We start from the raw sequence: 21,212 nt of genomic DNA, 5'->3' as shown, positions 1-21,212 counted from the left end.
GGAGTTTCTCGCCTTTTGGGAGGTCTGAGGTCTTCTGCCAGCGTTCAGTAGGTGTTCTGTAGGAGTTGTTCCACGTGTAGATGTATTTCTGGTGTTTCTGTGGGGAGGAAGGTGATCTTCACGTCTTACTCTTCCGCCATCTTCCCCCCCCAACTCCATTTTAATCAGAGCTTTGCTACTCTTATATTTTGGGGTGAGCTGGGCGAGAGTTTCATTGCCTACAGGATGTTTGGAAATTTGGTCACATTAAAAATGTGATTGGCATTATCTGTGGCTGGCTGATATGGAATAAATTTTTGTCACTTATTACCAGTTCTGTACTGAAAGGCAGTTGGAATAATAGCAAGCTCATTGCCTTTAGGTGCTGTTACTTTAATAATAGAGAGTTGACCTTTTCTTACTTGGCAAATGTGAAGGTCACAGTTGGCATTTTTTGGACCTAATATGTGCTAGGCTCTACGCTAACAACTTTCACATTGTTTAATTTTCTCCTCAAAACAACCTAAAAGGGTAGCTGGTAATATCCAATTTTGATATAAGAGGATGCCGAGCTTCTAAGAAGCTGGGTGTCCTGCTCAGACTTGCACATGAAGTGGCAGAGTTTGGAGCTTATTTTGGCATTTCAGCTCCAGAGTTCCCTGTAGGAACTGTCAGTGCAGTAGATTCATGGCTTCAGCTGGGGAAGGAGTTAGGGCTGACTTTTTCTATCTTTTTAAAGTTTATTCTGTTTCTGCTCCCACATGCCCTCTCTCCCCCATCTCCCTCCAAATGGAATGTGTCTCTGTGGTCTAATAAGCAATACTGGGTTCACTCTCATCTCTCTTACTTACCTCCCCCCCTTCCCACATGCACACAAACACTTCATGCTCTAAACGCAGCTAGGGGAAGCCTAAGTGGTATATGCAAAGTTTGGGGTGCTCCTCACACATTTGCCAGAACGGCTTCTGATTGAGCAGAATTCATGACAGGTAGCATGAGGTTAATTGGAATTGGATCCTGAATAGGTTAAAAAAAAATTTTTTTTTTTGGTATTTCCATTGTGTACAGTGTTTGCAGTGAATGAAATTGATGCTGTGATTGGAAAGGAATGAGATGGTTCTAGAATGGGTCGACACTATGCCCATGACGATAAATGCAGAACACTATGATCCTTTTTTTTTTTAAGTAAAGGAAATGACCATTTAGTATACACAAGCAGCCGTAGGTAAGAAAAAAACTGCTAACTCTGATATCTCTGGGCTTGGGATTATAGGCAACTTTAACTTTATATGTTTTTGTATTTTTCTTTTATATGGATGTGTATTAAGCTTGTTACTGAAAATAAAAGATGACTAAAGAGTACATTCTGCTGCTGAGTTTAAAAAGGAGTCTGGGGACTTCCCTGGCAGTCCGGTGGTTAAGACTACTTGCTTCCATTGCAGGGGACATGGTCCGGGAACTGTGGCTTCATGAACTGTGGGTTGGGTGGGCCTGTGTGTCCCACCTAACGAGTTTAATATGTTTGGTCCTGGGTGATTTTAGGTAGAAGCAAAACACTATTGGTGCCCAGTGCTCTAGCTGGTTTCACTGCTTTGTTTATAAATGCACGCTATGTGACCAAATATTCCTTTATTGAAGATCTCTCCTCAGTGATAAAATTTCAAAAGGGCATCATTTATAGAAACTAATTATGGCGTGTGTCCTGGAGAAGGAGCCAGCGCTCTGTTTAACGGTTTCTTATAGCACGTTTATACGTTTTTAGTTGCCCTGCCTTGTAGAAGAGAGACCGCAGTAGCCCTTTTCAAAGATTATGTAACATACGTAACTGATACCGGGTGATTGCTATGGTTAACTGCTAGTTCGTTATATTTGTGAATGTTTCGTAATCTTGGAGAGATTATTTTGAAGTAAACTTTAATCAAAATTATAGAGTAGCATTTCTTATAAGGCATTTGCTCTTACGTGTTTAACAACCTGAGACCTCTGAAATACAGTCAGTTTATTTGCAAATCAGATTTGCCCTTAAATGGTATAACTAGCTTGTCAGATATCTGTGGCGAGTCTTGTGTTTTTGTCTTCACTAGTTTGTTCATCTGTGCTGTGAGCAGGGTCTGGATCTGTGCAGTTGGGCTGCTTTATTGCTGTTCACAGCTTGCCTAGGGTCTTAATAATCCCATGGATTTTGGGTGTGATGGTGTAGCGGGCAGGGAGAGGAGCGCGTTCCTTACCTCGGGGCATGACAGAGGACAGGTGGTAAGAGAGCTGAGAGCTGTCAGGTGCTTCCAAAAACTGCAGGTGCCAGGGCCCCACCTCCACAGGCTGCTTCACCTCAACTGATGAGTAGTCACTCATTTTTAAAATTACTGGCAGTTCTAATGTGCGGCCACATTTGAGTTGCGAATCAGTGCATTAAATGAAGAGGGTTGGACTTTGAGGACTCACGTTCCCAGGGTGAACATCCAGTGATTTCTGTCAGTGTTTATGCTGACCATTGAAAACGTCTTGGCTTCTAAAAATTGTTTTAGAAAACTTAACGAAACAACTTCCTAATTTTACAGCAATATCTTCTCCTACTCTTCCTTTCTTCTCCCACCTTCTTTTGTTAGCTCCTGCAGCTATTAAATCACTTCTCAGAGTTGGATTTTAGTCTCATTGTTTTAAGTGTTTGTAGAAAAGTGCCAGTTTAGCCAGAAGGTTGTAGTGAACCTTTCAAACGATTATTTTGGAACATGACGCTGGGTTTTGTGTTTGCATTGCACCTTTCATGGGGTTTAAAAGCTACTAAGATAAGAGTTTATCCAGTTTGCCATATCAGAACTAGAGTGGCTGAATACTGCTACTTCTGTTTGACCTGGAGGATAGAAAGATGAGGCAGTCCTGACTGAGGGTGTGAGACCTGCGTTAGGGGCCAGCAGTCATCAGCGTTTCTGACGTGCCAGGCGCTTCCCCAGCCAGCTCACAGCACGTTTGATCTTTATTTTGGGAAGATGTAATGCATTCATCTGCCCTTTGGCTAATTGTAAGTGCACAGCAGGAGTGGAGGCATTGGTTCCCTTTGAGGAGTCATGACAGACCTCTCCTGGGGACCAGCCTTCTCCAGCACGCATTGGAAATTGCACATGCAGACGTGTCTCTTCCTCCCTGCACTGTGAACCTCTACGAAGGCCAGGAGGAATCTCGTCTCATTCACTGTATGAGGTGTATTCACATCTTTATTTCGAATCTAGTCTTGACAGGCTGGACCGTTGGGTAATATGAATGCTCATGCATGTCTTATATATAGAGCATTAGACAACTGTCTTATTCTCTTTAAATAACTTGAGTATGGAGCACTAGTAAGAAGGTATTTTCTTAGTCGTTTTGTGTGAAATTCAAGACATGTAAGGTAGAGTGAGGCGACACGGTTTAATTTCGTTTTCTTCCCCTATTTACGTTGTTTATGACCAGTAAGTACAAATAACCACTCATCAACAAAAAGAAAACACAAGTCTGTTCCTTCTGGAAAATAATTATGTGGAATGATTATTTTCTGTTTGAAGTGCTTGTTTTAACTCCTTGCAGTGTGGGAACATTTAATCCAACGGACAAAACACAGTGTGGCCTGCCATGTTTTTGCAATTTTGGAATGCTTTAATCTTAAATAACAGGAGGAAATGCTAGAGTTCTAAATGCAAATATGGGCTGCTTTAGATTCATTTAATATTTTATTTGTTACTAGTTGGCAGAAAAACAAACGTGTAAACGTACAGCAAAATGGCTTTTTGTTCTAAATACTGTTTCAGGAGCTCTTTCCTAAGTCCTTGTGAATAAAATTACACTTGCCGTGTGTTTATAATCCTTTAAAATCCTCAAATCCTTAAAAAGAAACTTGACCCACAGGTTTAAATAAGGACTTTATTTACAGAAATGAATATTTCTAATTCTCTTAGAGTATCATTTTCTGGCTACTTATACAACAATATTCACTCAAACCTGCTACAGAAACTTCATACTATACTGTGTATTTGTTAGTATGTGAATTCAAAAGAAACTTGTTTTGGCTGTGAAATAAGTGCAGACTTGCTTTAAAATTGACCTTTAGTATAAATTCAAATAGGTTGACAGAAGAGCAGTTCAGTAAATTTTTATATGTCTAAAAGGGCCTGTTTCTTCATTATTGGCGATTCATTTCAATTTACATTTTTGTTGTGATCCCTGTTATTGAAAGAAAACCAAATCTCAAACCCTCATTGAATTTATCTCAACAAAATGCTTTTCAGATTCTTGTTTTTGCTGCAGTTAGTTGATTTACTTTATCTGCTTATCTGCAATCAGAAATGACGTAGATATTACTGCTGTGACTAAACTAAAAACAGATTTTTTTCAAAGTACTCAGATTATATCGTGGGAATAAACTCCACTGACCTCAGCCTATTTGCCCTGAAAGTGTCTGTATGTTTGCAGTAAATATTGTAACTTGAAGTATACGTTCTCATAGACTAAAGTGTCACCTTGAGACATTTTTCAGTTGCTTGCTTACTTTGGACGGTCAGTGTGGGCATCCCCTCTTTATTTTATATATGTCTGTCTGTAAGCTGCCAACTTCAGCAGACCCGTCTCAGCCCTTGGTTTAGTTTCAGCCCCCTCCTCTCCCTTTCTTGAAGAAGGAGTGCTTGTTTCCTTTGCCATCTCTGGCATCATCCTTGCCTGCCTGCCTGTCCTCCTGCTTCTCTGCCTGTGATTCCTCAGCTTCTTTATACCTGAAATGTTGGTATATCCTAAACATCTCATCTTTGCCCTCTTCCTTTACTTTCCCTTTTTCTGTTCTCAAGGCATCAGCCACCTCTGGTCTGTGTATATGTGCTGGTGATGTCCGGTCTAGATCTCCTGTCTTGGACTCCAGGCTGGCTTGTCCAGCTGCCCACTAGATGCCTTTACGTTCAAGTCCTCTTGTTCGTACTCAGCATGGACAGGAGCAGAGCTCATTGTAATCTCTCCTCAAGCCTGCTGCCTCTGTATTCCCTACTGAAGAAGTCTAAGCCAGAGCCCTGTGAGTCCCGTGCCGTCTTCCACACCCTCAATGCCCCTGTCTGGGTAATCACCAAGTCTTGTGGGTCTGTCTTCCAGAATCTTTCACGCAGCCTTTCTCTCTGTCTTCAGTGCTTGCTGCTTAGTCCAGGTTCCCAGCAAACCCCATCTCTGTTACTGTAAAGGGTTCTAATCAAACTTCCCTCCAGGCCCCACTCCCTTCCAAGGCAGAGGGCTACCTTGTGTTCATCTCACACTTCTGAATCCCTACCTTCTGGCATCCAGTCATACCAAGGACAATGTTTGAAACTAAAATGAAGTAATTGGCCCAGTTCCCTTATGTAACAAGCAACAGTATAGGTGAGTCTAGGACAGAGTTATAAAGAATAGAGAATTCAGGGGCTTCCCTGTGGCGCAGTGGTTAAGAATCCGCCTGCCAACGCAGGGGACACGGGTTCGATCGCTGGTCCAGAAGATCCCACATGCCGCGGAGCAGCTAAGCCGTGCGCCACAACTGCTGAGCCTGTGCTCTAGAGCCCGTGCACCGCAACTACTGAGCCTGCGTGCCACAACTACTGAAGCCCACGCGCCTAGAGCCCAGGCTCCACAACAAGAGAAGCCACCACCGTGAGAAGCCTGCATACCGCAACAAAGAGTAGCCCCCTCTCACAACCAGAGAAAAGCCCATGTGCAGCAATGAAGACCCAGCGCAGCCAAAAATAAAATAAATAAATTTATAAAAAAAAAATAGAGAATTCAGGATTTCATCACAAGTGGACAGTATGCCTTCATTTTTCTTTCTTAAAAAAATTTTTATACAATTTTTAAAGGTTACTTTCCGCTTACAGTTACTACAGAATATTGACTATATTCCCTGTGTTCCACAATACCTCCTTGAACCTGTCTTACACCCAGTAGTTTGTACCTCCCGCTCCCCTACCCTTATGTTGCTCCTCTCCCCACTGGTAACCACTAGTTCTCTGTATCTGTAAGTCTGCTTCTTTCTTGTTGTATTCACTAAATTTGTTGTATTTTTTAGACTTCACATATAAGTGATTTTCTCTTGACTTATTTCTTCACTTAGCATAATGCCCTCCAAATCCATCCACGTTGCTGCAAATGGTAAACTTTCATTCTTTTTTATGGCTGAGTAGTATTCCATTGTATATATATATACACCACCTATTCTTTATCCATTCATATGTTGATGGACACTTAGGTTTTTTCCATGTCTTGGCAATTGTAAATAATGCTGCTGTGAACATTGGGGTGCATGTATCTTTTCAAATTCATTTTTGTTTTTCTCAGATGTATACCCAGTAGTGGAATTGCTGGGTCATATGGTAGTTCTATTTTTAGCTTTTTGAGAAACCTCCATGCTGATTTCCACAGTGGCTGCACGAATTTACATTCCTACCAACAGTGTACGAGGGTTCGCTTTTCCCCACATCCTTGCCAACATTTGTTATTTGTGTTCTTTTTGATGATAGCCGTTCTGTGACAGGTGTGAGATCATTGTGGTTTTGATTTGCATTTCCCTGATGATTAGTGATGTTGAGCAGCTTTTCCTGTGCCTGTTGGCCATCTGCCTTTCTTCTTTGGAAAAATGTCTATTCTTCTGCCCATTTTAAAAATTGGGTTGTTTGTTTTTTTGATGTTAAGTTGTATGAGCTGTTTATATATGTTAGATATTAATCCCTTATTCGTCATATCATTTGCAAATATTTTCTCCCATCTACTAGACTGTCTTTGTTTTGTCAGTGGTGTCCTTTGTTGTGCAAAAGCTTTTAAGTGTAATTAGGTCCCCTTTGTTTGTCTTCACTTTTATTCCCTTTAGGAGATGGATCCAAAAAAATATTGCTTCAATTTATGTCAAAGAGTGTTCTGCCTATGTTTTCCTCTAGGAGTTTTATAGTATCCATTCTTACATTTAGGTCTTTAAGCCATTCTGAGTTTATTTTTGTATGTGTGTTAGAGAATGTTCTGATTTCATTCTTTTACATGTAGGTGTACAGCATCACTTATTGAAGAAACTGTCTTTTCTCCATTGTATATTTTTGCCTCCTTTGTCATAGATACTGTAGATTAATTGACCATAAGTGTATGGGTTTATTTCTGGTTTTTCTATCCTGTTCTGTTGATCTGTATGTCTGCTTTTGTGTCAGTACAAAATCATACTGTTTTGATTACTGTAGCTTTGTAATATAATCTGAAGTCAGGGAGTGTGACTCCTCCATCTCTGTTCTTCTTTCTCAAGATTGTTTGGCTATTCGGGGTCTTTTGTGTTTCCATATACATTTTAAAATTATTTGTTCTAGTTCTGTGAAAAATGCCATTGGTAGTTTGATAGGGATTGCAGTGAATCTGTAGATTGCCTTGGGTAGTATAGTCATTTTAACAATATTGATTCTTCCAGTCCAAAAACACGGTATGTCTTTCCATCTGTCTGTGTTGTCTTCAATTTCTTTCGTCAGCATCTTAATAGTTTTTGGAATACAGGTCTTTTGCCTCCTTAGGTATGTTTATTCCTAGGTGTTTTATTCTTTTTGATGCAATGGTAAATGAGATTGTCTCCTTAATTTCTGTTTCTGATAATTGTTGTTAGTGTATAGAAATGCAACAGATTTCTGTGTATTAATTTTCTTTAATTAATTAATTAATTTATTTTTGGCTGCAGTGGGTGTTTGTTGCTGCATGCGGGCTTTCTCTAGTTGCGGCGAGTGGAGGCTACTCTTAGTTGTGGTGTGCAGGCTTCTCATTGTGGTGGCTTCTCTTGTTGCGGAGCGTGGGCTCTAGGCGCGCGGGCTTCAGTAGTTGTGGCACATGGGCTCAGTAGTTGTGGCTTGCAGGCTCTAGAGAGCAGGCTCAGTAGTTGTGGCACATGGGCTTAGTTGCTCCGTGGCATGTGGGATCTGACCGGACCAGGGCTTGAACCCATGTCCCCTACATTGGCAGGTGGATTCTTAACCACTGTGCCACCAGGGAAGTCCCCAGTATATTAATTTTTGTATCCTGAAACATTACTGAATTCATTGATGAGCTCTTGTAGTTTTCTGGTACCATCTTTAGGATTTTCTATGTATAGTGTCATGTCATCTGCAAACAGTGACAGTTTTACTTCTTCCTTTCCAATTTGGATTCCTTTATTTCTTTTTCTTTGATTGCTTGGCTAGGACTTCCAAAACTGTGTTGAATAAAAGTGACGAGAGATCCTTGTCTTGTTCCTGATCTCAGAGTGAGTGCTTTCAGCTTTTCACTGTTGAGTATGACGTTAGCTGTGGGTTTGTCATATGCCTTCATTTTTCAAAAAACGGTGCTCAGGTCTGTTCTGGTTAAGGGAACTAAACTATCAAAGTTTTGCAAACTTAGGCACATGTGGAGTCCACTTTTTATTTAGTCTCCTAGTGTACTTGAATGACTTACAGAAATGTTTTAAAAACATTATATTTTTAACTATTTACAATTTATTGTTGAAACTGTGTTTGGCAATATGCCTTCAAATATTCTGAAGTTGTTATATTCTTGTCAGGATCCCTGAGATTTTTTTTTAACCCCAATTATCTCCTTGATACCCATATTCACATAGCTCACTAGAGCAGGGAGAGGCACCTGCTAGAGCAGGGAGAGGCACTGGTCTTTGACTAAAGCGTGTGTTTCGAAGATTCTAATCAAAGGATAGGAGAGATTGGTGGTAGGAAAAATGACCACAGCTCAACTCTGACCAAGGACGATGTACTCTTTAGCCTCCTCTGACCTTGTGAAGCGAGGGAACAAGCAAGTTCTCTACTTTGTGTCTTACTTGTGTTTGTACCTTTTATTGCTGAGTCACCATAAATTCATGTGACTTCACACATTTTCTCTCCCCTTTGATATGTAACGAAAGACACCATTCATTACTCACTTCAGATGCAGTGGAAGACCCAGCATATAGAAATGTCAGTTATTGTTTTAAAAAAAGCCTCAAAAGACTGAGTAAGCTTTGAATTTTCTGTTCAGAGAGTGGGGTTAGTAATTAGGAAGATTCACATGGCTCCTGATAAAATAATTTTACCCACTTGCTCAGAAAACCGGCAAGGTTTTCACTTGCATAAATCGTTTTTCTTTTTTTTTTTGAAAAAGTCATTATTCTTTACCCTTACAGAAACAACTTTTACCTGAAAAATCTTGTAAGCATTTTTTTTCCCCCAGAGAGAAAAACAGGCTGTTTTTGCCAAGTTCCTGTAGTGACTGGTTGGCAAAGGTGTGAGTGAAATCTAGACTTTCTACTTTCTTCTCTCTGTCCTTTTATATTGATGAACAATTTTTAGGCCTCCACAGGATATGTAATTATTTGTCAGTGGAGGAATGAGCTACAGCTCAAGCAAATACTCCGGGCACATGGTTGCTTGACGCTGAAATTCTGGCTTCCTTAGTGTCATTTAGGTCTTATGCTTCAGGAATTAATTTTTTAAAACATAAAATCTCTGAAGATAAAACTGACTTTTTGTACGATAAAAGATCTTGAAAGGATATATCTTAATCTTTATGGCAGAGATTGTCTTTAAGGTGTGCTTGGTATGAAATCACAAAGAGAAAAGTCTTTTGAGTCGTTGGGTCTTTGGGGATTATGTTATGAACACAGAATATAAGCTTGCTTCTTAAAATCCACTAAAACCACCTCCCTTTACTGTATGTATTGATCTTTGACTTGAATTGAAAAGGGGTTCTTTTCCCTCTATGTCATTAAAAAGACATTGGACCTATGGGTATTGGGTCTTAAATTGGATTTTCTTACAAAGAGAAAAGGAAAAATTGGCTTTGGGTGTTAGGGCATAACAAAAACTAGGCCCTTCCTTATGAAAATTGAATTTGTGCCTGTTTTGTGTTAGTACCGAGGCTGTACATCATCCAGATGATTGCACAGATGCTTATTCATGCGGTTGAGGACTCATCTCGGTCTGTGGCTTCTTTGAGGGATCTTGTCAGAAGCTAATGATGAGAGGGTGTAGCAGTAGTGCCGACAGTAGCACACGAGACCCTTTTGTTCATTCTCTTGATCATGACTTTACATTAGGAATCAAAGGCTTTAGAAGCTCAGTGGAAAGAAGCCCGTGTGTTGCCCTGATTATGATACTGTCATGGGTTGCTTACGCCTTGATTAAAACCTCCTAGCTGTGTAGTCAATACTATTCAACTCTTGGGAAATATAAGACTGAGGAATAAATTGTTAGTTGTCATTAGAGAAAATAATGATGTTGTGATTAGAAGAAAGGTTGTATAAGATAATTACAGTCTTGTTCTCCTCATCCCATCATTTATTTTGGAAGACTTGACGCACTGCCAAGACGCACTGCCATGAAATTAGAATAACTGCATAATGTTCTGGTGGCAGCTTCCCGGAGAAGACCTTTGGCTTTGGAGTGGGGGCACCAGCCTGGGTTTGACTTGCCACGTGTGGCTGTGTGGCTGTGAGCTCCTTACTTAAGCTTGCAGGATGTTGGGCGCGCGAATCCTCTAGCGTAGCCCCAGCGTGGAAGAGGTGCTGAGTAAATACTTTTCCCCTTCTTGTCTCTGTGTAAGTTGCCCATTTCCCTCTCCTGGTCCCAGATTCCCAGTGGGATGCTCCTTCAGGCTGATGGAATACGCCGTGTGCCGATGGGGAGAGCATGGCGTTGGCTTCTGTGGATGCGGGTCCTGTGCCGTGCCAGCCACTGCGGGTTCCAAATAACACTCCTTCCTTGCCCGCAGGTGCCTGAGATCATCAGCTCCATCCGGCAGGCCGGGAAGATCGCCCGCCAGGACGAGCTCCGCTGCCCTTCCGAGTTCGATGACACTTTCGCCAAGAAGTTCGAGGTGCTGTTCTGCGGCCGCGTGGCGGTGGCGCACAGGAAGGCCCCGCCCGCCCTGATCGATGAGTGCATCGAGGGCTTCAGCCACGTGAGCGGCGGCGGCTTCTCCTCGGATCAGCTCCGGGCTGCGCCGCAGCCACCGGGGGACCGGGAGCGGGGCCCACGGCCGATGCGCAAGTCCTTCTCCCAGCCCGGGCTGCGCTCCTTGGCCTTCAGGAAGGAGTTTCAGGACGCAGGCCTGCGGAGTAGTAGTTTTTTCAGCTCCTTTGAGGAGAACGACATCGAGAACCACCTGATTAGTGGACACAATATTGTGCAGCCAACGGATATTGAGGAAAATCGAACTATGCTCTTCACGGTAAAATATTATCAAAGCCTCATGCGCATCCCCAGTCTGATCTGTGTGTTTAAAAGAAAATCTGCTTTATCACGCGAAGATTCTTTGTGAATTGCTTTTGGATTTATGTGTGAATCCATATGTTTTTATACTGAATAATTCTTTTCTCAAGATAAAATCCTTATTTAGTCCCTAATTAGCCTTTGGAATTCAGCAGGGGGTCACAAAAGAGACTCTTATCTTATATCCTCTATGACTTTTATCCCCCTCCCCCATGGTTGTGAAGACACCTTTTCAATGTGGAAAGAAGAGTTAATATGTGTAAAAGAGGCCCCCAAAGGAGATTTTAAAAATGGATATTAATTTCAAGTAATGTATTTCAACAAAATCTTTTTGGAAAATACCCCTTCTTTACTATTTTTACTAATTTGTAAAATACTTACCCTTTGTTATCTGGATAATTAGATTTGGGGATAACATGATATTTGAAATTGATACCCAAGCTGAAATATTAGTTTAGCCAATTGCTCACTCACTTTTTCCTAGAAATGGTTTGGTAAACTGACAGCCAACTGCCAGAAAAGGCATGGGCAGGGAAGCTGTCCCTTGCAGTCGCTGCTCCTGGGTTCCATGCTGATCTCGGCTCTTCTGGTCAGGCTGCCCTCCCTGGGAGTCCTCTGGGTCTGAGCCGATGGGACTCAGCTGGCCCAGTAGCAAGCTGGTCTCTGACAATATAGGGAGTGGATTGTTCCTCGGCCTCCTCTGTCTCTTCTTTGGCCTAAGGCTGACTAGAGAGAGCAACACGAGCTTAAATGTAAAGTCTTGGCGTCTGTGCCTAATTCGGGGCAGAGGATGGCCCAGGAGTGAGGAAGCTGGCTGTGTGGATGTATGCAGGTTCAAGATCAAGATGGGGTGTCAGAGGCCCGATTTCTTCCTCTTTTCATGGTTGACCTAGTATACTGAAAAGAGTGCTACGTTGGCAGTTAGTCTGGTGCTGTAATGTGTGATATATATTTTAAAAAAACAAAACAAAGCAAAAACCCTCTTGGTGTCATTGGGAAAGCTGCTCAGTGCATTTATTTTCAAGTACTTATTATGTGACTGCTGTATACAGGGTCCTGTGTAATACGTTAGAAATACAGCAGTGAACAAGACAGGCATGATCTCTGCCCACGTGGAATTTAGATTCCAATGAGAGACTGGCGATTGTACAGGTAATTGTCTCACTAAAATTGTGATAAATGCCGTAAAGGAGAAGTAAAGGATGCTGTGAGGGCATCTGGGGAATCAGGGAAGACTTTCTTGAGGAAGTGATTTTCACTGAGCAGGTTTCATTGTGGCCAGCTGGGTTCAGGGAGCAGCAAGGTGAGGGAGGGGTGCTGCACAGTTAACAGTGTGGTTATTGCAACACAGTCCCCTGCTGTAATGGAGATCTGTTACGCTGACCCAGGTATGTAAGACAGTGTTAATTTGTCCTAACGCTCTAGCTTTTTTAGAAAGTCAGGTAAGCAGTAGTGAATATCTAACACAGTATGCATTCAACAAATGGTAGATTGTTTTAACAATAATTTAAGAAGACTTTTCTAATCATTAGGAAGTGTTCTAGAAATCTTGAAAGAGAAGCTCCTGTTTCCTGGGAGGTTCACTTATGTAGAAACCTCTCTTCCTTACAAAGGGGGGATGTGGGAACCTGAGGCTTAGTTGCCAACTTCTGTATATTTGGTCCTTTCACCTCAAGACTGCTGCCTGATGTAGGTGAACACACTGATGGTTGTCTGTGCTACCTGAAATCTGTAGGATAGATTGTGACCTTGAAGTGATTTTCTACATGAGATGGTCAGAATTCTATAGGAGCTTGACCCATTGAGTCTCTATTTTCATAGGTTATGAAATGAGAAAGTTCGTGTATAAATCTGAATTCAGTGTTCATAAAAAGCTAGTTTCTTTTTTTGTTTGTCTTTTAAGATTGGTCAGTCTGAAGTTTACCTCATCAGTCCTGACACCAAAAAAATAGCGTTGGAGAAAAATTTTAAGGAGATATCCTTTTGCTCTCAGGTAAATGGAGATGGGTTATCAGCTCAATTGCCATTTGATTTTTTAATGAATACTTTTACCGTCATTCAGCAGAAGTGGTTACGGTCACAAGATGTATGCTTTCTAAGTACTGGGTTTGTGATCTTGCATTTCCTTTTGTGTATTAAGGCAAACTATAAATATAATTTTGAAATTAAGAATTTTGCTTTTAGCAACCATAACCTACTGGAGAAAATAGGTCTCCTTTTCTTTTTTTTCAGGCATTGGTAGTAATGTTCCACAGTCATGATTTCCAGGTGTGTGTGTGTGTGTGTGTGTGTGTGTGCGTGCGTGCATATTTATATATACATTCACACACAGTTAATATTTTTAAATAGATACTTATTTTTACTTTATAAAAATTCATAACTTTTGAGGTACCAAGATCATTATTTCTTCTTCCTTAAAATATAATAAATAGTGACTATTTTGAGGCTGTTTTCCTCAGAGTACAGTATCTGCTTGAGTTCTTACTTGCACATCTCCTGGGTGTGTTTCATAGAGAGATTTTGGAGAATCTGTTAATTATAATGAGCTATGCCAATTTTACTCAAGATACTTTTTGTCTTGATTTGCTGCTATTTGTATTGTAATGTTCGTATTAAATATCTGCTTTTTCATGTGATAGTTTAATTATTTCCTAAAGGGTACAGTTTACAAGTTTACATGATCACCTGCCCTTCAAGCTGTCAGCACTCATATCTCTGCCTGCTGGTGCTTTCAGGAGATGCTGCATATTAATGTTTATGGGTGATGTCTAATCTGTATTAAGGTGCCTCTTAGCTGATACTTTCAAAACAAGCGTACATATTAATATTTATTAAAAAGAGCTCTTAGGAAACTATGGTAGAACTTTGGCCTTCATATCTTATGTTTAAAAGCGTCTCTCTTCTCTTGTATGTATAATTTTTGACTCATTCTTCCTACCAGTTTACTTCAGTATTTACATATTTGTTATTTTAGTAGTACGTATGTTTTAAATCTTTTAAACTTTGTGTCTGCATGTGTTTGCGTATGTGTGCATATGTGTTTGTATGTTAATCTCTCGTCTGCTAATTCCTTGATACTGAAGAAGAATTCTCATTTTTTTGTGTCAGCTTTTCTCCACTTCCTTTCACTACTAAAATGAGCAGTAAAAACTCCAGTTTTCAGATCCTACTTCTCTTATTGTGGGGATAATCAGAGTAACATTTTAGTAGAACTTCATATTTGAGAGATGTTTTTAGACATTTAAAATATCTGAGAAAATAATACTTTTATAATGTCCTTTAAAATTGTGCTGTGTGACTCTTCAGTTGCATGTCTGGCAGTGGTGCCTTTTCTGGATATAACTGACCATTCCTTGTTCTTGTCCCTGCCTTCAACAGGGTATTAGACATGTGGACCACTTTGGGTTTATCTGCCGAGAGTCTTCGGGAGGTGGAGGCTTTCATTTCGTCTGTTACGTGTTTCAGTGCACAAATGAAGCTCTGGTAAGTGAGAAGGGGCCGTTCTTAAAGTCTCCTTTACAAGGGATTTCAGCCTCACTGATATCTTTACTTAGCAAAGCCATATGACCTCATTGACATATTATTTGGCTTTAATTATTCTTTCGTCACTATTTGATAACCAGCTAGTACATACCTGAGACTTAATTCGATGTGCATTTTCAATTTTCATCATTCTTAAAGGCCTGCTCACTTTCACCCTCTGCTTTAGCATTTTTCAAATGTCATTTTGGACTTTTGATCAGAAGAGTTGGTTTTCATTCAGTATTTAATTTGTGTCTAGTTTTTACCTTATCTCCTTGAAGAGCTTTGAGCATTTGTAGTGTTTCTAGGCTACGTGTAATCCTAGCAGGTATTATGATTATTATTCATTAACCTGTGACTAATAGTCCAGAAGAACCTTAAAGTACTGAGTCTTTCCACAGAGTCCTGAAATCTCTGCCCAGCTTTTTTTTTTAATGCATTTATTTATTTATTTTTGGCTGCGCTGGGTCTTTGTTGCTGCGCACGGGCTTTCTCTAGTTGCGGTGAGCGGGGGCTACTCTTCATTGCAGTGCGCAGGCTTTCTCATTGTGGTGGCTTCTCTTGTTGCGGAGCACGGGATCTAGGCGTGTGGGCTTCAGTAGTTGTGGCTCGCGGGCTGAGTAGTTGTGGCTCACAGGCTCTAGAGCGCAGACTCAGTAGTCCTGGTGCACGGGCTTAGTTGCTCCGTGGCATGTGGGATCTTCCCAGACCAGGGCTTGAACCCGTGTCCCCTGCATTGGCAGGCGGATTCTTAACCACTGCTCCACCAGGGAAGTCCCATCTGCCCAGCTCATTTTAAATGGACTTTTTGATGACTATAGTCTCCTCTCTTCGATCAGGTGGATGAGATCATGATGACCCTGAAGCAGGCCTTCACAGTGGCTGCGGTGCAGCAGACAGCGAAGGCGACAGCCCAGCTGTGTGAGGGCTGCCCCCTGCAGGGCCTGCACAAGCTCTGTGAGCGGATTGAGGGTGAGCCGGGGTGGGAGGGCGGCAGGGTGGGCGGGGGGCTGTTAAGGGTCCTGGGCAAATTCGTTGGAAGGTTCTGCCCCGTGGAGGCTTGTGTTAGTTACAGGGCTCATAGGTGGATGTCTTCTGTATGTCAGGCACTGTGCCTAGACCATCTCCCCTCAAGGGGCTCTGAGGGCAGTGGAGGAGTAAGGGGACCACAGGGAACAAGACCAGTTGCATTGTTAGCAAGGTGGTGTGAGTGGTCAGTCACTTCAGCTACCATGGAGGGGTCTCGTAACAAGAGAGCTAAGAATTTCCACAGGGTAAGTCAATGACAGCGTCATCGCCGGAACAGTTTTAGTGGAGGGAGCAGCCGTAAGGTAGGTTGCAGCTGAGGAGCCCATGAGAAAGCGCACAGGAAGTGATGCTGCGAGTATGGACTACGATTCCTAGAAATGTGGCTTAGGGAGAAACTGCAGTACATGTTCCGGTTAGCATACTTAAGATGTGCCTGGCACTGTACTAAGTGTTTTCTTTAACATGTATTATCATCCACTTAATCCTCACCACCTCTGGAAGGAAAAGGGATTATTTGCACATTTCAGGGATAAGCAAACTTAGTTTCTGGGATTTGGGGATGATAACCATCCTGATGGGTTTGAAGTCGTATCTGATTTCCCTTTTGAAAGACAAATTGACATCATCTTAAGGTCTTTGAAGTTTCATTTGCTGGCATTTCAGTGCTCTTTAAAATGAATCAAAATGATTACCATTTTCAACTGTGTTTTCCTAGCTGTTACTCCTTGCTGACATTATACAAAATATATTTGGGAACAAGAAAACGTGTGCTTTAACAAGAGATCCCATCTGAGAGGATCACTAACCCTTTCCTTAGTGGTTGTCAAGATAAGGTAAATGACAGAAATGTCTCTTATGAGCTTATTAAGAAGCCAACAATGACTTTGGCCTTGAAGATAAAGCAGATCCTGATCTGCAGGAACTGGAAGGGTTCCAGAGTTCCACTTGATACATCTTTCTTTGGTCTGGCTTAGCTTTCAGAAAAATATAGCTGAAAAGTTTAATTGTGGTGGGGATTTTGCTGCTATCGTTTCGGAATTATCATTTCATTTATCTTTTTACTGGATAAAATCCAAGCAAAGCAGAAAGCTATGCTAATGTAAAAACATCCAATAAATAGCACAATTAGAAGGCTAGTGAGGATTATATTTTGCCTACATGATGGGAAGCATTTCTAAAGTATAGACGGCACATTATTAGAGCCATCCTTAGTTGGGGAGATGCTGATTATTTTATGAACAGTTCAAGGTTCTTGCTTTTTGCTATATTGCATCCCTAATAAGTAGAATGAAGTCATTTATTAAAGCTCATTGTATGTTCCCATAGGAGTAGTTCTAATAGGAAGTTATGATCTGGCGAGGAACTCCATAAACTGTGGAGAGGACCAATGACATGGCAACAAAAAGAAAGACTTAAAGACTTTTTTTTTTTTTTTAATATATTTATTTAGGCTGAGTTGGGTCTTCGTTGCTGTGCGCAGGCTTTCTTTATTTGCGGTGAGCAGGGGCTACTCTTCGTTGCAGTGTGAGGGCTTCTCATTGTGGTGGCTTCTCCACGGGCTCTAGGCGCGTGGGCTTCAGTAGTTGTGGCGCGCAGGCTCAGTAGTTGTGGCTCGGGGGCTTAGCTGCTCCGCGGCCTGTGGGATCTTCCCAGACCAGGGCTCGAACCCATGTCCCCTGCATTGGCAGGTGGATTCTTAACCACCGTGCCACCAGGGAAGTCCCAAGACTGTTTTCTTAATAAATTGATATAGTCAGTATGCTCTGGACTCTGTAAAATAGAATAAATACACTGTACATATGGGTGCTGTTGGACACTTACAACATGTAAGGGGTGCAGCTGTGCTGATTCTGTGTTTGAACTATGTACAACTGCTAGTATTTATATAGTGTTTTGCTTATTTTAAAGTTTAGAGGAGCATTTTGGGAATTCTTGGAATGAATTATACTTTCACTAAAAGGAAAAAAAAAAGTTTTACTGAGGTTTCCTTTTGCTGTCTAAGTAAATTTGCCTTCAGCAAAGCAAAGGCACTCATCAGAGCTCCCTTTAATAAGAGCCTTTTCAACCAGACATCATGAAGGCGGGCTCACTTGCCTCGCTTCTCCCCTCTAAAACCTTTTGGCATCACCTGGGGAGTGCCCCCTTCTTGCTGCAGAAACTCCCGTTCACCCCACCCCGCCCCCGCCAAGGCTGAAGGTAGTGAGAAGCCCTGTAGAGGGTGCACAGTGGAGAGCAGGTGCTGGGACCACAAAGACCACCTCTGATTTGAGATGGGGCAGGAAGAACCTAATGAATTGAGGCACCCTGAAGACAAGGATAGAACTGTCTAAGGATCTCTCCAGACCTGCTGAATATGAAGAATAGTCTGTATGATTTCACCTGAGATTGTTAGAAGTATATATAATTAGTCTGACTCTTCTTGGGGTTTTTCTCCACATGTGAATGTCTCATCAAGCAGTACAGTGTTTCCAAGAGAGGATGTTTGCACTGTGTCATTGACATCCATATGCAGGGAGGATTTTTATTTAATGATTTCTGAGTGCTAATTTTACTCGTAAATTTAAACACTGTTTTGATTCAACATGTAAGTAGTTAGTGCAGTAAAGGCATCTCTGTTTGCCTGGCTTGTATGACCTGACAGCTTGCCTGAGGAGTACCTGAACTGTGCTCTGATAAAATTCATCTGTCCTTTCTGCACTTTTACTGACCTCTTTTTTTCTGATTGAAGAATAGTTGACTTACAATATTATTAGTTTCAGATGTATAACATAGTGAGTCAGTATTTTTATTTCTTATGTACCATACAATATCATTATGACATTATTGACTGTATTCCCTGTGCTGTACATTACATCCCTGTGACTTATTTATTTTATAACTGGTAGTTTAAATCCCTTGGTACATCTTAATCCCCTTCACCTGTTTCACCCTTCCCCCCCTTCCCCTCCCCCCTGCGACCACTAGTCCTTTGTTAAGTCTGTTTCTGTTTTGTTATATTTGTTTGTTTTTTAGATTCCACGTACAAGTGGAAACATACAGTACTTGTCTTTTTCTGGCTGACTTATTTCACTTAGCACTTCACTTCCGTGTTGAAGGCAGTGGCGTCAGGTGGCTTGACTGCCTGGGTAAAGGAGCAGTGGAGTGTCCTAGGGTGGGCTCTGGGGGCAGACAGATGTGGGTCAGATTCTGACTTTGTCCGTCCCTTAGCTGATAACCTTGGGCAAGACATTTGACTTCACTGTGCCTCAGTTTCTTCATCTATAGACCTTGGAATTGCTTAAAATAGTGCCCACTCCAAGGATTATGTTGAGGATCAGATGAGATTATTTATGGAGTGTTGCATGAAGTGGCACAGCAATCACTTAAGAAATATTGGCTTTTATTTTTATGGTGGCCTCAGGGTTTTCTTGGCCAAAAAAATAAAACGGTGGTGGAAAGAGGAAGGACTTCTGGGAGCTGCAGTGGTTTGAGTAGGGGCAGCGACCTCACCACTGCCTGTTAGGAGGGTGAGGGCCCTGCCTTCTGCTGCAGGGTGCGGGGTGGGCGATGGAGGAGCACTGGCGTTGGGGCAGGCTTGGCTGCCGATTGGCCTCCTGACCTGTCAGTCGCCTGGCTTCTCCGGACCTCAGCAAACTCATCTGTAAAACAGAGGCCTGGTTTCCAAGTCCCTGTTCAGAGCTGTCCCCTCTGGCCATCCTAGTAATGTAGATAAATCTGGCCCAGAGACTTGGCCAAGGCCCTGCCTAGTGGCTCACCCTCAGGAGGAGAAGACGGGGTGGCATGTGGATGGGGACAGGACTGCCCTGGGAATGAAAGTAATCAGCAGCAGTTTTTTTCCCACGATAGTTAGGTCAACAAATCCTTTCATCCCAAATCTTTTCATCATGGGTAGCATTTATCTCTGGCGCCAAGAAAAGGCAAAACAGGGTCTGAGCCATATATGTGTGGAGAAGGAACTTTCTGAAATACCAGATTCTAATGGACATTAAAATTGCAACTTTATTTTAATGACTTTCCCTCAGAATCCTTTGTAATGTTATTTAAGTGGCCATAAGACTATTACTAAGCATGTCGTGGTAAAGGGAAAGTTGTTAGCCACACAAATCACTTTCTTGTGAAAGAGCCTAGCCTAACCTGTAAGAGAAGAATGTTGGTCAGTTTTCAAATGGGGCAGTAGTTGTTTATCCTTAAGGGAGATTGTCTAGTTTACATATAAATACTCCCTGAGAATTTATCGTTTCCTGCGGACAATGTTCTGGCTGTGTGAGGTGTTGGAGTAGTGGCGAAAAAAGGCAATTTGGAACCACACAAAGCTGACAGAGAGTCCAGTATGGGGTCTTTGGGAATTAACTGAGCTCTCTGGGTCTCAGTTTCCGTAACTGTAAAATGGGGCTAATCAAGTCCTCTTTACCAGATTGTTCTGAGTATTAAATGAAATGATACAGGCCTGATGTTTAAGTCAGTGCCTACCACGTGAGGGCTCAATCAAAAAATGTTGCTTAGGGGCTTCCCTGGTGGCGCAGTAATTGAGGGTCTGCCTGCCGATGCAGGGGACGCGGGTTTGTGCCCCGGTCCGGGAGGATCCCACATGCTGCAGAGTGGCTGGGCCCGTGAGCCATGGCCACTGAGCCTGCGCGTCCAGAGCCTGTGCTCCGCGACGGGAGAGGCCACAACAGTGAGAGGCCCGCGTACCACAAAAAAAAAAAAAAAAAAAAAAAAAATGTTGCTTGTTGTCAGGGTCATCATCATCACCGACATTATTGATTAGACTTTCCATAAAACCTCAGAAGCCTGAAGAAGGTGGTTAAGTCATGTAAGAGGGGGGAGTGAGCATGGGAAGTGTTAACTGTACCTCGTAACTGTTACCTAGAGTGTTCTCATGTCTCTTTTTTTCTCTTAATAGGAATGAATTCTTCCAAAACCAAACTAGAACTCCAGAAGCACCTGACAACATTAACTAATCAGGAGCAAGCAACTATTTTTGAGGAGGTTCAGGTACAGTACTGGTTTTAAATTTCCAGAAGGAAGAAAGCAGGCAGCTTCTCTGTGAAATTTTATTTATAAAAAATAGCAAAGCAAACCTGTCAGATCCTCAAGGAAGTGGGCCTGAGTTCCTCTAGGTTTAAGCTTTAACAGCCTCGGGACAGGGGCCAGGCCAGAATTGCAGATTCCTATCAGGGCTTGGTTTTTCACGTGAAAACTACTCTCCCTTAAGGAACTAGAGAAAGGAAATAATAAAGTGGAGAGAGCCTCAGCCCGGGAGACGGGACCTGGATTTTGGTCCCTCTCACCGTTTTGGCCTCTCCCATTGCGGAGCACAGGCTCCGGAGGCGCAGGCTCAGCGGCCATGGCTCACGGGCCCAGCCGCTCCGCGGCATGTGGGATCTTCCCAGACTGGGGCACGAACCTGTGTCCCCTGCGTTGGCAGGCAGACTCTCAACCACTGCG

At 42.2% G+C, this 21,212-nt stretch overlaps 1 protein-coding gene across 9 annotated transcripts in view; it reads left to right on the top strand.

Annotated features, from left to right (window-relative positions):
- TBC1D1 (TBC1 domain family member 1) overlaps positions 1 to 21,212 on the top strand; it is a 231,246-nt gene that overhangs the window by 116,770 nt on the left and 93,264 nt on the right. For 8 of the 9 annotated variants that reach the window (XM_027103179.1, XM_027103177.1, XM_027103180.1 and 5 more), the window contains 5 exons: positions 10,714 to 11,172; positions 13,117 to 13,206; positions 14,592 to 14,696; positions 15,575 to 15,707; positions 20,668 to 20,759. In XM_027103179.1, the coding sequence (XP_026958980.1) occupies positions 10,714 to 11,172; positions 13,117 to 13,206; positions 14,592 to 14,696; positions 15,575 to 15,707; positions 20,668 to 20,759 (879 nt within the window). The remainder of the gene's footprint in view (positions 1 to 10,713; positions 11,173 to 13,116; positions 13,207 to 14,591; positions 14,697 to 15,574; positions 15,708 to 20,667; positions 20,760 to 21,212) is intronic. The other variant, XM_027103175.1, reaches the window with a different exon arrangement.

The sequence above is a fragment of the Aethalodelphis obliquidens genome, unplaced genomic scaffold (assembly GCF_003676395.1).
Source record: "Aethalodelphis obliquidens isolate GAN/ISIS:26980383/991018 unplaced genomic scaffold, ASM367639v1 scaffold6, whole genome shotgun sequence".
Lineage (NCBI taxonomy): Eukaryota > Metazoa > Chordata > Mammalia > Artiodactyla > Delphinidae > Aethalodelphis > Aethalodelphis obliquidens.
The sequence above is the reverse complement of the archived record's forward strand: the minus strand, read 5'-3'. Positions and strand labels throughout refer to the sequence as shown.